General features: G+C 35.9%; 1 protein-coding gene and 1 long non-coding RNA gene across 6 annotated transcripts in view; one reads left to right on the top strand and one right to left on the bottom strand.

Moving 5' to 3' along the window:
- Positions 1 to 17,154, top strand: part of LOC120314786 — a 35,860-nt gene that overhangs the window by 3,486 nt on the left and 15,220 nt on the right. The gene's annotated exons all lie outside the window — the stretch shown is intronic.
- LRP4 (LDL receptor related protein 4) overlaps positions 608 to 17,154 on the bottom strand; it is a 112,452-nt gene continuing 95,905 nt past the window's right edge. For 4 of the 5 annotated variants that reach the window (XM_039358199.1, XM_039358213.1, XM_039358207.1 and 1 more), the window contains exons 27-38: positions 16,878 to 17,103; positions 16,264 to 16,567; positions 15,894 to 16,112; positions 15,403 to 15,537; positions 14,968 to 15,076; positions 13,667 to 13,811; positions 12,224 to 12,337; positions 11,469 to 11,589; positions 10,991 to 11,058; positions 10,485 to 10,572; positions 9,490 to 9,631; positions 608 to 7,045 (exon numbers count right to left, since the gene is read on the bottom strand). In XM_039358199.1, coding sequence (XP_039214133.1) covers positions 6,713 to 7,045; positions 9,490 to 9,631; positions 10,485 to 10,572; positions 10,991 to 11,058; positions 11,469 to 11,589; positions 12,224 to 12,337; positions 13,667 to 13,811; positions 14,968 to 15,076; positions 15,403 to 15,537; positions 15,894 to 16,112; positions 16,264 to 16,567; positions 16,878 to 17,103 — 2,004 coding nt within the window. In that variant the 3' untranslated portion in view covers positions 608 to 6,712. Of the gene's footprint in view, positions 7,046 to 9,077; positions 9,144 to 9,489; positions 9,632 to 10,484; positions 10,573 to 10,990; positions 11,059 to 11,468; positions 11,590 to 12,223; positions 12,338 to 13,666; positions 13,812 to 14,967; positions 15,077 to 15,402; positions 15,538 to 15,893; positions 16,113 to 16,263; positions 16,568 to 16,877; positions 17,104 to 17,154 lie in introns of all 5 variants that reach the window. The other variant, XM_039358223.1, reaches the window with a different exon arrangement.

Below are 17,154 nucleotides of genomic sequence, written 5' to 3'. Positions count from 1 at the left end.
GAAATCCTGCCAATTCACAATAGCTAGATTGGACCGTGTGTAAGATTGATACAAATTTTTAATCTTCTGGGTACTTTAAGTCCGTTTGTCAGAACCATAGGGAAATATCTATGTTATTCTAAGGCGTGGAGTCCAAGCTTAAGTTCACCAAAAAAAATGACTATGGCTTTATTGTACCAAACTACAATTTCAGATGTGCTTTCCATGAAGCTCTCTAGGTTGAACCCCACAGCAATGCTATTGTTTTGTCTACTTTAACTTCTGTCCACCATTCTTTTGCCTATATGATATAAAGCACGTTTTCTTTATTTATTAGTAGTTAATACTTTTAAAGATAAACAACCTGGATTGAATAGGAATGGAGCATGTGTTTCAGCTTTTTTTTTAAAGCTAGCAAGTTCCAGTTTGGGCTACTATAGTATTATGAGGAAAATTAAAATTGAAAGAAAACAAATTAACTTACAATCCTGAAAAGGAATTTAAGAAAACCTTCATTAATGAGATACCTGTTTTCATTACCATCTTCTAGACTCTGATTTTATAACAAATCAGTTCATGTTTTAGATTAATCAGTCTTATTTATATAAACAGTAAAACTCTTGGAAACTTTGAATTGGTTCAATTTTATGACATGGTTCTGGGAAATGGTATGTTGAGAATAAAGACACTCTGATCTAAGGTGAAAACATTCACATCTCACAGATTTGTTAATAGGGAGTAGAAAACATGATTGTACACTGTTGAAATGCCTTATTAGCATTTATATTATCAGCATGACAGATGCAAAGATCTTTATGCTACACTTGTCTTATAACAGAATCTAGACAATATCACTGAATTAAGAAAATTAGAACTTTTTAACATTCAATTTCAAATGTGTAAATTAATTCCACCAATGAATTCCCATTTCCCTGGCTTCATATTACTTCCAAATCGCTTGTATCTTTAGAGAAGTTGAGACTTTATGAAGTCTTATTTGTTTAGGAGGAGGTTTGGTTAATGTGTAATTCACAATTTAAATGGACAGAAAATTGATTTTTAGAAAGCTAAGTTAAATTATCATAATTCCCTAAGATATTAAACATAGTAATAACTATAAAAATGACATTTCTTCAGCGGGTAACATTAAAACCATGACAAATGGGTGAAGATTAATTACTGTCATTTCAGAGCATATAGGAGAAAACATGCTTTTTACATCACTGCTCAAAAATTATTCCCCACTCCTGGCCTTTCCACATTCTGTGTAGTGTAATGAGGCTTGCTTTTCTTTTTTAACATGCAAGCAAAGAACCATGAATTAGGTAATGTTCAGTCAGAGCCTGCTAGCACAAGGAAAGTTGATATTTGCTTGTTTCACAAGTGAAATTAGAAGAGTTGGTGCCATTCCTTCAGTTTCCTGCTATCGTGCTGACACTGTTTGGGGTAAAATGGAGGAGAAGGGCAAAGAATGTGCAACGGAAAGCACCCTTATTTATGAAAAAGGGTTCAAGTGCAATTTAGTACATATAGATGAAAACACTACTGATCTATGGTGAAATTTTTTCTGTTAACTGAATTCCTAAATTCGAAAACTAACGGAAAAAAGTCAACTAGAAACCATGAAGGATATATACATTGAAAAATGAAGCAATTACAACTCCCCAAATTTATTGCCAGCTTTGGATATGTGGGGTGGAATTTCTGGGAACTGCAATGTCAACATCTCTGGAGGACTCTCAGATTAAGAAAAGCTGAATTAGACCTAATAATGGCTTACACCTGCATTATTTCTCTTGTAATATTAATGTATTTTAAGTGGAGATTTTACAGAAAATCAGTTCCTTTGGACTTAAAATTATTCTCCTCACTGCTTCCACATTTCAATCCATAACCAAGATCCAAAAATGTGGACAAGAGAATCCTTGCAAAGGAGTATGAAAGTACATGGCTTAAGCACCTTGCCAGCTGTCTTGAAAGTGCAGCACCTGTTTTTTCATCACAGTTTATCTGACAATGGGGATATAACATGAATCTCCTAATTTTCATCTATATTTTTAAATGTATACCTGCAAATGGCAAAGGAATAGATATACTTCCTCGGTGTCTTACAGATACATTGGATCTTATGCTAGGAAAGTATGAGAGTTGAGCTTCAGTATGTCTGAATTATATAAGGGTGAGGAAGACAATCTAAGAGCTAATTCTCATAGTTCTCCTAACAAGCAAACAATCATAGCTCACCTTCATTAATGTGTCTTAATTTTAGAAAGGCAATATTTGTATGAATTGGCCTTTTGACAAACATTGCCAACAGGAATTTCTGCAATGAGAAACTGTTTTCCCCGCACGGTTAGTAAGGTAACAGAAATCATTGTAGCTGATTTATGAGGTTGGTCATTGAAATTTCCAGGATAGGATATACCAATGTATAGGAAAACCTGTGAACATCAATTTGACATTTAAGGCCCTAAAGCTTCAAATTAATGAAAGAGGCTTAGATAACCCTGAATAAAATTATAAGTAAACAAAAGATATAACGCCTACATGGTACAAAGTTAAACATATCTATCTGCCAAATTTGAATTCATACTTTTATATGCATTTGTTTATAAATCCAAAGTAAGAAAACAATGTACAAAGAGATCTAATTTAAGTAACCACTGAAGTGATCCCTATGTGAAAAAATGACGTGGCTGTGACTGCATAGGATTTTATTTTAGCTTTACTTTGCTTTACAGGATCAGAAGAATATGAATATATCTCCCATGGTATCTGCCTGGCAGGGTTGATCTGGCAGGGTTGGTATGCTCTGGGTTCCATCAATTAAACAATGTCATCTATTGGTGCTTTGGAAGTGTGACCTTCTCTATAGCAGCGCCTGGCCTCTGGAATTAAGTTACCCCTGAGATTTAAATAGCTGCCACCTTGTTTCAAAGGCTTGGCTATTTGGATTGGCCTTTGGAGAGGATGACTGAAGCCCCTCTTTAAATTTCTGCTCCCTTCTCAATTTATTCTCTTTGCCACTGAAGTTCTTCTGTCTTGTGCTGCTTTTGTGTGTTTTTCTATTCTGTGTTTTTAAATGTTGTACAGTTGTATGGCATCCAGAGCCATTTGGAATTGGGCAGCATATAAATTTAATAAATTATTTTATTACCCAAATGGGTGAGCTCACATCAGAGGTTGTTTCTGGAACATGATTCACAAGGAAGCTGGGAAATAGGGAAAATCTTATATCCCTTTCCCCCCCATTCCTCTGTCCTTTTGGAATGCTCACCCCAATGCTGGGATAATAAGCAAGAAGAGAGTTGATGTTTATATTTCTATTCATTGGAAAAGGAGAGATTACTAAAGAGTAGGCAGGAACTGGGGAACACACATTGAAAGCAATGCACTAGTGGCTGTTTGCCTTGCTTCTCCTGGTTGAGAGCCAGAATTCTCTTAGGGCCAAACAAAAGGCTTTAGTGAGAAATTAATTAAGATCTTATCATTTTCAAGCAGCAGCTACCAGCTGGCTGGAAGGTTCTAATCAACTAATTAAAGTCACAGAGCTGAGCTTGTTAAGTTGTGTTAGTACTTTTTAGGGACTTGGACAAAAGCAGCTCAGGAAGAGCTAAGATCTCTGCCCTGTGAGGGGACAAAAGGAAAAAAATGGGTCAGACATACAACAATATGATACCATGCTGACTGCCTGTAATGGCAAACATGACTGAGAGTGAAGGAGGAGATGATGCAAAGGTTGTAAATGCAGGCACTGATCATAGATTTTCATCACATTTATAACTGAACAATCGTTCTTTGAAGCAGTCACTAAATGAGCACTACCAATATATGGCAGATTGCAAAAGTCTGGATTCCCTTTTAATTAGCACTTTCTAACATCTTTATAAAAAATAACGATTTTGGAATGATCCTTACAATCCCCAGTCTTTAATATAATTGAAAATCTGTAGGAAATCTCAAAAGTGCAATAAATGTAAGATAATTCAAGAATATTTCTGAGCTAAAAGATTTTTGCAAAAAAGAGTGGGGAAAATTAGAAAAGTGAAAATAGATTCTAAGCTGGTTATCAGAAATATGTGAAACTATTATTTTTGTCATGGAATTACATTATTAGATACAAGATTTGAGACTAATATTAACTGCAGGTAAATTTAAATGAGATCAAATTTAGCTCTTTCTAACCGAGCCACTCTTCTTTAGATTGCATTTTTTTGTGTATCACTAAAATGCCAGCTGGCCTGTAAAAGTTTCATACCTTGATTTACTTTATGAAATTAGAAAATAACCATTATACATTTTGTTTTAAAAAAAAAAAACTGCAAAAGGAAGGCGTATTTAATTATTACATTCCAATGTATACCTATAAAGCCACCAAATAGATTTTCAAATCCAGATTAAACTGATGTACAGCAGATACAGGTAGTCCTTGCTTAGTAACCACAATTGGGAGTGGCAATTGTATTGCTAAGCCATGTGATCATTAAGAGAACAGACTTATCACCACGAGAAGTTATTATCACCAATCAGAACTTGTGACCTTACGTCTTCAATGACTCTGCTTATTGGAAGCTGGTTGTGAGACATGCAAATGGTGATCATGTGACCATGGGATGGTGTAATAGCTATAAATGCCTGGTGGTTGTGAAGTGCTCAAATGGTGATCACGGTAGTGTGGAGATGCTGCAACAGTCATAACTTATTTTTTCTAAAATCTAACTTTGTCATTGTAACTTCAAACGGTTGCTAAGCAGGGCAGTCATTAAGCAAGGTCTACCTCTAGAGTGATGAATCTGGAAAGTACAGTTCAATATATTGAGACCTTTGATCAGATTACTGTATTTCCCCCAAAATAAGACTGGGACTTATATTAATTTTTGCTCCAAAAGACACATTAGGCTTATTTTCAGGTGATGTCTTATTTTTGGGAAAATGCAGTATTAAATACGTCCATCTGGCTGATGATCTTAACTGTGGCTTATTTTTATGCATGTATTATTATTACAGATGATTTATCCAATGCTTGAGTGGGTAAATTGTTAAGTCAACTTGCTGATAGTATAGGTTTGGAAAAGAACAGAAAGCTATGTTTCTTTCAATGGTAGAAATGATGTAATAAAATTACAACATGATGATTTTGAACAGAGGTAAAAAATAATCTTGCTGTCGTCCATGAATCCATTTAAATTTTTCCTGCCTTCCTGCTTGAACAATGCACACAGCAGAAAGCAATTGGATGACTAGTTTGGGCACAGGAAATTTGTACTCTATGAAGATTAATAACACAGGGACACAACCATTGTCCATGCATCTTTCATTGACCATGGGAGAGCAGCTGCAGGACTAGAATGAGACTGAATCACATTTTCCCAGAGAATACCTCATATGGTTAATAATTCTAGATAAAACTTCCATAGAACTTCTCTGTTGTCAAATGAAGTCTGAACAATGTGCAAAACACTGTTTGTTGTGTAAATTGTCACCCACAATGCATGTTGTGAAATGGCAGTTTCTCAGCTATTGACTTTTTGTTATAGCATAGAATTAATAGCATCATTTAAAAGGGAAGGATTTTTATATAAGTAAATTATTTGTAGTGTGCCATCTGTCACCTTAACTACATTATTTCCTATCCACATACATTATTTTTCAATTGCACACACCCACTTTTTGACACATTTTGTCTGCTCAACTAATACAGCAAATATGAGAAAAAAGGTGCAGCTAAATTATTCCTTCCAGGATTTCAAAAGAGAAAAGATTGGCAGAAAATAAGTTAGAAAAACTCCCCTATTTTTTTACAGAAAATTGGAGCTGGATTTTTACAACCAATTTGTTCCAGATAGTTAAACCTAATACACTGCCTTTGTGTTCCACACATATTTCAGCAGCAAAGTTTTTCAGCAGTTGGCCCTGTGAACCAGGCAATAAGAATGATTAAATAACATTGCTCCAGGTCAAAACTTCCTTGCAGGTCAATATGGAAGCCAGTGAAAATGGGAAAAAAGTCTATCCAAGAAAGTTCTATCTATATTTTAGAAAGGGTATTATAATGGATGTCACAGGACCAATGACTGTTGCCAGCAACAGACTAAGACTTTACCCTCTTAAATTCCTCATACCCTACATTAGACGCAGCAGTGGTTCCCCATTTTGTAAAAATGGTAGTGATATTTTATTGTCCCTTGCAATTAAGTTGTAGATGTATTTGCTCTCCCTGTACAGAACCTGTAAAAGTGACCTGTTCTTGTATCCCTTTGCTCACTTCAGGCAGTTCAGTTGGCCCTAACCCTTTCCTCTTAAAACAGAAGGAGTACAGTGCAAAATCCAGTTAGTGCCAATACCCTCTGAGAAAAGGTAACAGGCATCAATAATGACTAAGTTCATAATACTGGCCACTGAAGATTTGGAATCTTTGACCAGCTTATGCACAAGCCCAGATGAAAGCTGCATCAGATTCAAGTGAAAAAGAAACTGCTACTAAATTCAATACCACAGCTTCTAGGATGAAGGGACATATAAATAAACATGATCTAGCAGTGAGTGAAAAGGGTCCCTTAGCTGTGTTCCATCTGCCTCAAAGGCACAGTCCAGCTCAAATGCTTCTGCAAAGGAAGTCTCTGGACTCCATGATCAAGTGACTAGTCTCTGACTTTTTCACTGAATAGAAGGCAAGATCCTATTTCATCATTGTGAAGGATGACAGTAGGAGGGACAAGTCTCTGCATATTCTTTAGACTTCACTTTCTGTTGAAGGTTTGCGCTGGTGCTTCCAGCCTGTGTCTGGAAGGGAGCCATGACATTCAGGAGTAGTGGCTGCAGTAATGCTGCTGCATTCTGACTGCTCCTCTTTCAACAGTTGCTCAGTTTCAGTGTCACCCAGTGAGCCAGAGCTGGCTTGGATAGAGACTGTGTCAGTCTTCATGCATACATGGTCACGGAGAATACACCCCCGAGAGCTTCTTATCTGTTTAAGATCATCCCATTCAGATTCATCATTGGACAAGAGGCATATTCCTTCAACAATCTTGATCTTGTCCTTGGTGTAACTATGATCAGGACCATTCTGCAAAGAAACAAAACCAAGACATGTACCGTCAAGTGTAAAAAACAGTACTTTTGAAAGACTAATTCTTGTCATATGAATAAAGAAACAATGGACTATATCCTCCAACTAATGGGGCAGATCATCTTCCCAACATCATTTAGATGGAATCATAGTTCCATCTAAATCAGACTTTCCCAGCTTAGTGTCCTCCAAATGGGAAGACTAGTGAAGTCCAAAAATACAGTTTCAAGTATTGAAGACTGATCTGAATTAATTCAGACTTAACAGTGTGCTACAAACAAAACAAAGCACCTATAGGGGAAATAGTTGATCTAAAGATGGGATTCTAAACAAGAACGATGGCAATATTGGTAGTAGCCTCCCAGGTGCTATTCAAAATAACAGTCATCATCTATAAAGCCCACTATAACAAGACCAGGCTATTTGCAGGACCACCTTTCTCCCATTGTTTCTGCTCACCCTGCCAGAACTAGTAGAGACATTTTTCTGGGTCCCCTCTGTTAAACACTGTAATCTTGTAGGACCAAGTGTGCCTTCTCAGTGGCAGCACATGTCCTATAGAACAGCATTCCCCCCCCCCCACTTCCCAGAGATTTGGAGACTGTTAGCCTTCTGCAAGACTTGACTGTTTCCAGACATTTGGGATAGACAGTGGATGCTGTGGTGGTGGTGGTGATGAGTGGAGTCAAGTTTCCTTGGGTAGGTTTTGTGTATGTGTGTATACATTTTAATCCTGTAAGCCATACTTAGAATCACTTGGGTGAGATAAGTTAAATCAGCATGTCCAATCTGTAGCCCGTGGGCCACATGCATCCATGGGCAGTTAATAATGTAGCCCCAAAAGATATAATAAAATTTATTTAAAAAAACAGAGGAAGCTTGTTTTTTATATATGTTAACTGTATTATATATTTTATTATGCTGCCCAAGACAATTTCTTTTGACCCAAATGCAGCCCAGGCAAGGCAAAAGCTTGGACACACCTGAATTAAATAAAGAAACAAACATAGTATCTTAGATTAATAAGAGATAGAAAAACTTTCCTTTGACTCTTAAAATGTAATGTTGGGGAAACAAAGACTGAAACAAGCACACAAAAGCAAAATGTTACATAGATATGCAAAATATTATTCTTAATTGACAAATCAAAAATGAAGCACATTTGTACAAGCATATTAGAGCTAAATATCAAATAGTAATGCATTGTTGTGAATTTCTCTAATTTGTAACATTCTGCAAGTATGAAATACTATCTAGCCTACCAGCTGTTCTAAGAAATGCTTTTGCAAATTCAGTTTACTAAGTGTTAGTAAAAGAAGCAATAAATATGTTGAGGGACAGCGGTAAAAAATAATTTAAAAATTACAAGAAACTACTAGAAACAGTGATATAGCAAAATCCTGTTCATATAAGCAATTATTAAACTAGGAGTCAATACCAAAATAACAAGTGCAAAAGTTTCCTATTACATAAGTCTTACGGAGCCCCCTCTCTGTCCATAGTTCTGAGATTTGCATCTAATCTTCAGCAGAAGTATAGTAAAAATTGGAAATATTGCTAATATCTGATCTATGCAATATTAAAAATGTCCAAGGGAAAATCTTTATTGAAAATGAGAAATGCTACATCAAGCAATCCATAATTAATTTTAGTATAGAAACAAGCAACACAAGGCAATATATCTCCAAAATGAGCAAGATGCATAGGAGAGAAATACTGACTATTCAAGGTAAAGTAGCTTTTCTCTGAATCATGCTTCACCTCTTTCAAAAGGCCTCTTTTGGCTGATCACTTTTTGATTATGTGCTAGGTGCAAATGTAAAAACAATTCAGGCAGTATAAAATGACACAACTAGGCCAATTATAAAAGAACTTCCAGTACTTCTTTCTAGGGGCAGAAACAACAACAGTAGTTCAACAACACAGAACAGAAAGTTAGCCAAGCAGAAGTTATATCAGAGAGCATTCGGCTACTTAACATCACAGAATTAAGAAAGGTGGAAGTTGCACAAACACACAGCTATGATACCTGATATGAGGCTGTGGATGGTCAAAAGAGGAATGGTGAAAGGCTATCAGAGGGGTGAGAAAGATGCTGAGGAAGAAACAGAGGAGACTTCAGCACCAAAAGAAATCATGGCTAAACTATTAAAACTGTTGGTTTCCTTCAACCAGAATATTAATGGGTAGCAAAGCACCAATAGACACAGGGCACTAAAAATAACAGATCAGCTGGACCAACTCAAAGTAGAAAACACACATTATAAGTTCCTAAGATTAAAGCAGCAAAGACCATAATTAATATAACTAAAACAAGCCATTCCAATTTTCTGACTCCCAAAGGCAGCTAAAAATTCCAATAATGCAAATAAATTATGCTATTGCAATTCTGTTTTTAAATGCCACACAGGTTAATATCAAGTTCTGAAAACAGCTCTTACCTCCTTCTTAAAGCAGAGCTGATTATATATGGTTGGTTTGGGAATTGTTTCAATCTTCACTTCTTGGGTAGATGTCCGATAAGAGGGATTACTGTAGGTCAGATTACTTAGATTAGGATCTGTGAATTTGGACTTCTTATGCCTGCAAGAACAGTGTGATAAAGAGAAAACATTTGTCTATTAGATTCCAGTCCACGCATTTACTGCTACCATAGAGATCTCCCTTCATTTTATTCCCAATTCAACAACCCAGTGAGACAGTTCAGAGTGAAAAGGTGTGACTAGTCCAAGGCCACTCTGCATCTCAATGCATGAAGGTCCTAATTCCCTTACAAACATCAGCTTTTACAAAGTTCTACAGCCAAACCCTCATCCCTATACCAAAAGCCCCTAGTGAAATTCATGACAAAATAATATGTACTTCATCAGATCTCTTTGGTTAATTGTATAGTCATTAGTGCATCTGTTTAAGCAGACAAAGTGTATTTTATTTCATCCTGGCAAAGTAATAAAAATACCATTCACAAACAAGATAAATATCCATTCAAAAATGAAAGGTTTAAACCAAAGCATGTTTAATATTCCATTATATACTGTATCTACTGAAAATTATCAGGCAACATACATAGATATAGAATACATATATAATAGAAGTCTAATTCTTTTTATGGGAGAAAAATGAAAATGAAATTCTGTTACCATTTATCCTACCTATCTTGAATTTTACAGAAGTATACGAAGAGGAAGGTTTCCTTACAAATTAAGTTTTGTAAATAAACAAGCAAGCATCTGACCTTTATTGTTTAGCATTATTTTGCTTCTAAACTCCAGTTATCCTGTAAGAATACTACACTGTCACATCTATTAGCCTTGCAAGCGAAAATGATAAAGTTTCCTAAAATTTACAGAGGTCAAAGAAAGCCTGGCATGTGCTTAAAGTATTCTGACTGATACATTAATTCAGAAAGACTGAAGGAAGGAAGATATAGAATTACCTGTATATAATCACAGCACCAATCAGCAGCAGAATACTCAGTATACTGAGAAGACCTCCAGTGATGTAACTGACATGTAGCCCTTCTCCTGAAAGAAGATAAAGAGTCAGATTAAGGATGATGCTGTGTTTCTAGAACTATATATTCGAGTTAGTAAAAGTCTGTGTGTCCTAGATGATTAAGTATTTATTTACATTTTATTACCTATTAGATTATGATGAACAAAACCAGATTAATACATGTATGGTATCTGAAATCACTAAGTGATCTGAAGTGGTTCCATTCAACATTAGCATTTTAAGGCCCATTTTAAGACTTATTGAGCAATCCTCTGAAAAGCTGCAAAATAAAATAGCTGATATGCAAGATAGTAAACTAAACATATTACTCTTTTGTCAGCCTACATAATTTCATTCAGTGGCTCCAATTTAATTACAGCAATAGTTGGTCATTTTTATTGTTCCTGAATCCCTGAGAGGAAGTGAAGATAAAAATGAAAAACTCACCTGCAGTTGCCAATATTGCTTCATTTGCTCGGTTGCACAAACCTTGACCAACTTTCTTGTCAGAGCAGCTATATAACAACAAGAAAAAGAAGGTGCTGAACTTCAAATTAAGCCATCTTCCTATTAGAAACTGTGTTAAATTGAACCAAGATAAAGCAGAAAAACCAGGTAAAAAGAATAATCATTATAGCCCAAAGTTATTGCTGCTGTTATTATTAGAAAAAAACCTTTATTTAATATATCACAATGAATTTCTGTCACTATAGGGGAAGAATGCAGTGCTATATCTAAATGGTTTGAATTAATGGATTAATTAATCCAAGCTGTGATCCCTTATTATCTGATAAAGAAGTAAAAAACTTTATGATACCAAAATCTGGCAGTTTAAAAAAAAATAAGATGGAAAAAGGAGTCTTTTAAAAAGAGAATGGAGCCCACATTTCCCCCTCAATCACTTTCAGTCAACAGAACCACTCACTTTCCTTCTATTTCCACAGAAATATGTGGCTTGGTTGTTGGAGTTTTAAATCTGTCAGTAGAAGTCTGGCTCCTTTTGCTTGTATGAGTTGTCTCAGGATTTGGAGGCCCCATGCTAGGCGCTAGATAGAAGAGAAAGGAAAATAACCTGAGATAAAGGAGACAATTAAGCCTGACATTTTATTTATGGAAATATACATTTTTCATTATTCAAGGTAGAGCAGAAATGTATAAGATTCTTCTTGTAATGAAATATGTAGTGTTGTACTGTGAGAACAAAAATGAGAAGAAGCACTTCTAGTTTGCCAGGCATCTACAAGTTGTGTAAATGCAATGGAAAACATATATTAGAAGGGTCTTATTTTTATATACCAATGAATGATTCCTAAATTACATTTAATATTATATGTAGGAAAATGTTTGAAGTCACTACACACAAATTACCAGTGAAATATAACAAAGTGTTCTGAATTGTACTGGATTCTAAGATTAAAGAATTGAAGAATGTATATATGGGACATCTGCAGGATAGAAGAATCATCTCAAGGAAAAAATACTTAACATTTTAAATAAAACAGTGCAAAAAAAGACAAAATCTTACTCTCTTGACCCTAGGCATTTGAATGTTTTTCCAAAGAGGTACTTTGTAGCTGTAGTTTATTTAAGGGAATGAAGCCATTTTTCTGAAGCAGCCTTTAATAAGAGAAAACATGGGCTATGATTCATGCTGGGAAATGTAGTATACAAACAACTTACCATGAGAGCAAGGCCGTCCATCTGGTTCATCGGGACATGCACAAACGAAGTCAGAAGCCCTGGCAAAGCAGAGATGGGTACAGCCTCCATTATTCACTCCACAAATGTTTGTTCCTAGAAGGTACAGACCAGATGTTTCACAAAAGATATAATTTTCTCCTCCCTAGCATAGGATTTCATGTTCCCTTACTCAAAATATATTAGGGTATAGTGAGAAGTATCTCCTCTGACCAAAGTGCCAATATCTTAAATGACTATTCTCTTTACCAATAATTACCTACAGTACATCACAAAATCTGAAACATCATGCTTTCCCCAAGACCCAAAGGAATAAACACTTTAGAGCAAACACAACACAGACATTTTAAACTTTTAAAAAGTCAAATGCTTGTCATGATGATGTACAAAGTGTATGGGGTCTTTATTTTGCTGGCTACCTAAAAATATATGAATGTATCTCTTTGAGCTCTGCACATAGGGTTTTTTGATCTCTACCTGGAATCCTTTTAGCAGAGACCAGGATGCTAAACAAGAGGAATAACTGGCAAGCTTGTGGCCTCATTTTAAATGCAGCAGTTTACTCTAAATCCTATTGAAATGAATAAGAGCAATTTGCTAGTATCGGAGTTAAGGAAGGAAATGAAGTGGAACATAACAGCAATAATACCAGGATTTAGAATGAGGAGTAGGTTTTGCTTTGTTTTGCCAATCATACATGTATGCTGTACCTGAGGTTACTCCTTCAACAAGTTTTGCTCTTTTGGGCTCACCCAGTAGATGGCCGTACTCGGAAAAGGTTCATAAAGCATACCAGTAGTGGTGGTCGGGTGTAATCACTTGCTGCCATCCAGCTGCCATTTTCTTAATGCTTTGGATCAAAATCCTGTACTTTCAACATCTGACGTGTATTTTCCCTTGAATGGGTTGGGGTATACACAACAAGGGAGGTGTAGGTTTCCTCACATACTTCTTGCCTAATTCATTATTTGTACCAGTCTGGGTTTTGTTTAATCGATGTGGGCTAATACGGTACTAACTAACAGCCAGAGCCGAAAGGCAGTTTTATTCCTATATTTTGTATGGTAAAGCCATTATTCCTAGCCTTTGTGTCTGAAAGGAACATAGATAATTTCACAAGTACGATCCTAAATCCAAACAGCTTTCCATAATGATATGCTTTCAACTACTTTCTTCACATGAATCCACACAAAGGCAATAGAGACAATTCAGAATCATTCATCAAGAGGAAAAACGGAAAAGAGTTGCTCTGTATTTTGATTATTACAGCCCCCAAATTATCCAGCCACCTCTCAGGGCCATGCCAGATCAGTTGATGAGAGTTGTAATCCAACCATCTGGATTGCAGAAGACTGGTTTAGAGAATATATTATTCATTAATCTGATAGAATGAATTAATAAATAAACCCAGGTGATTGCATATACCTGTTTGCCTTTGAGGAGAAACCACAATAATATCCATAAGTCCTTCCACGTTGGCTAACACAGTCTCCTTATTACGACCAGAGTATTTGTCCACACGCTGAATAGATTTTGTTTGCCAGTCTGTCCAATACAGCCACCTATCCTGCTACTCAGAAAAGAAGCAGACACATGATTAAAATACTGTCTAATAAGCACAGAGGAATAAAATGGAAGTATGTAAACTTAAAACTTGTTCTTTTCTATATTTTTTCAACATATTACCATATTTATTTTGCAAGTAATACTTTTTAAGTAATTACATTAACATAAATTATTTTATTTATTCTAATTTTTTGAAGTCTCTTCTGAAATTACTTTTGGTTAATTAAATTAAAAGAAAAAGTTTTAATTAATTTTTAACATTGCTTGTCTCTTTTTAAATTTTATGTACAGTTATGTTTTTAATATTGTATTGTACACTGTCCAGAGTCCTTCTGTGAGGGAAATGGACAGTTTAAAAAAAAAAAGATAAATAATTAAATAACATAAATAAATAACCACTGGGAGGCATTGAAATAAAATGTTAAGCCTTGCAAGAATTTTCATATTTTGCTAATATTTTAGTAATAGGCATATCTAAATATTATAAAGATTTATATACTACTGGATCCCCTAAAGCTATAGAAATGGCCTTCTGAGGTTTTGGAAGAGTATGAAAAATCAGATGTGATTTACGAAAATTAATTGATAATCCTGAAACCTGTTCAAATTCATCAAAATTGTATCATCCACAAATATCTCCCACTTTCATCCCACAAATCTGATTATTGTATCTGAGTGCTATTGCCAATGCTTCTAAGGGCTAGCTTAAATAATAAAAGTGATAAAGGACAACCCTGCTTAGTATCTCTTAAAATTATAATAGGATCTGAATTATAGTTATTCAGTCTTATCTGAACTTTAGTTGATCTATCAATGTGTTTAATCATCCTACAAAAACTGGTCCCAAATTTAAATTTCTTTAATATTTGTTTTAAAAATTGGATTTTCAGAGAATCAAAAGCCTTACATATAGCTAAGGAATCAATATGATTCCTTAACTCTTCTATCATGAAAAAACTTGTTTCCAACTATCTGCACATTAGCTGAACTGTACTACATTACTTCTCTTTAAATGATTATAGCATCACTTAATAATATACAGGAAAAAGAAAAAAGAGCCCTGTACAAGCTTTGTCCACTGTGCACAAAGTAAACAAACTATTTGCAAAGAAGTTAAGTTTCATTTCAGCATTCACCACCACCACCATCTTCCTCTGTACCTGTGTCAAGGCAAAGGGATGTGACACTTGACTGATCAACACTTGGCGTAATTTCCCATTAAGATCAGCACTTTCTATGCGGTCTAGATGAGCATCTACCCAATAAATCCTAGAATGACAGAAAGAATGGAAATTAAACTAATATCCACTTCTGAAACTTTCTATCAGTTACAATTTCTGATTCTAAGGCAGTGTTTCTCAACCTTGACAATTTTAAGGCATGTGGACTTCAACTCCCAGAATTCCACAGCCAGCGATGCTGACTGTGGAATTCTGGGAGTTGAAGTCCACATGCCTTAAAATTGTCAAAGTTGAGAAACACTGTTCTAAGGCAGCTTGGGGACATGCCTTAAAAAAAAGAAAGTTTTTTTTTTTTAAAAAAAAACCCACAACAGTTCTACAGTCAATAATTTTGAAATGCAAGGTTATACTGACCTTCTGATGTCATAATCTAAAGTCAGTCCATTGGGCCAGCCTAAATCAGTATTGATCAATATCTTTCGTTCAGAACCATCCAGGTTCGCACGCTCAATTTTAGCAATATGTCCCCAGTCAGTCCAGAAGAGGTATCTAGAAGAAAATAAACCAAATGCAAAATGATACATGTCAGTCAGCTCTAAAAGATGGCCTATCCACCAAAGGAATCCCTTTGCCTCATGTCTGAAGGCAGACCTCTACTTTAGCCAATCCTCTTCCTTTTTCTTTCCTACTCATTCTATCCCTTCTTCAACCTGGCATCCTCCAAGTGTAACAGCTCCTTCCTGATAAGATAACTAGTAAGAATAGTAGTCCAAAATATATTAAAGGCACTAAGTTAAGAAAGCTGCTCTACACTTATCTTTTCGGCTGGTGTACCAACAGAAGAGAATATTTGTAGCTAATGCAATAAATCGTTTAAATAAATATTTTTGCTAATATTGACTTACCCTTTTCTAGGAAAGACAGCAATTGCCCGTGGTTCATCCAGACTGTTATTTATCAGCACTTTCCTGCAGCTTCCATCCAATCTTGCAACTTCAATTGTGTTGCGGCCAGTGTCTGTCCAATATAGATTTCGAGCTACCCAGTCCACAGACAAACCATCAGTTCTCTTTAGTCCTTGGCCAATAATAGTTTCCATATTACTTCCATCTAGATCTGCTCGCCTGGAAGAAGATATCATGGAGAATAAAGAGAACATTCTATCTAAACATTTTTCCATAGGGCAGATCCATTTGACAAAGAACAGTTTGGGGGGGGGGAAGAAATGATTATGTAGCTAATTAACATACAATGAGGAATTTGGAAGATACCTACCTGATGACATCTAATATGACATCTGTGTAGTAAACCTTGCCATCTACACTGTCATAGTCCAAGGAGATAACATTGTTCAGCTCTGGAACAGGGACATAAACATCAATGTGATCACTAGTATCTAGTGAGATTCTCCTGATGGAGCCCCGGCTAGAGAAGAGCAGGTAGGTTTCAGGAGAAGGGTCGCAAGATCTTTCATCAATCTTCAGTTGAATTCCAGTAGGGCAGGCACATGAGAAGCCTTCAGGGTTTGGGAGGCAGAGATGCGAGCAACCTCCATTTTTCTTGCCACATTTGTTAGTACCTTAGGAGAAATGGATCGTCTCTGAGATTACCATCAAAAAGGCTAATATTAATTCAGTATAGCTTTCCTCAGGCTGATGCCCTCCAGATATCATTGAGCTTTTGATTTCATAACTCCCAGGCAACAAGGCCTAAGGAATTGTGCTTGAACAATTAGAAGAAACATTGGAGTAAAATCTACAGAAAATGTCTGGAGGCCAGATAAGCATGGTGTTTGCTTTTTTAAAAAAAATGCATGAGTGATTTTCAAGAATTAAAGCATGCCCACGGACATTCAGGAAGTCTGGCTTAAAGAAAACAGGAAAACTTACCAAGAGGCCTCCCTTTGTCAATGGCCTGGATGTCCATTAATCCAGGGAGATTTGTTCTCACCAAGATGACATTAGCACCAGTGTTCTTATCAGCTCGGTGAATGCTTCTAGTTTGCCAATCAGTCCAATAGATGTAAGAATCTAATAAAGTCAGGCCATAAGGGTGCTGCACAGGGGAGAGCAGGGTGTGGCGGTTTACACCATTTAGATCTGAAGCCTCAATACGCTGAAAAGAACAGAATGTTGGAATGTTAAGGAACTTCTGATTATGGGATAC

Source organism: Crotalus tigris, unplaced genomic scaffold (assembly GCF_016545835.1).
Source record: "Crotalus tigris isolate CLP2741 ecotype Arizona unplaced genomic scaffold, ASM1654583v1 scf7180000017576.4783729, whole genome shotgun sequence".
Classification (NCBI taxonomy): Eukaryota; Metazoa; Chordata; class Lepidosauria; order Squamata; family Viperidae; genus Crotalus; species Crotalus tigris.
Note: the sequence above shows the minus strand (reverse complement) of the source record. Positions and strands in the feature narration are given on the sequence as shown.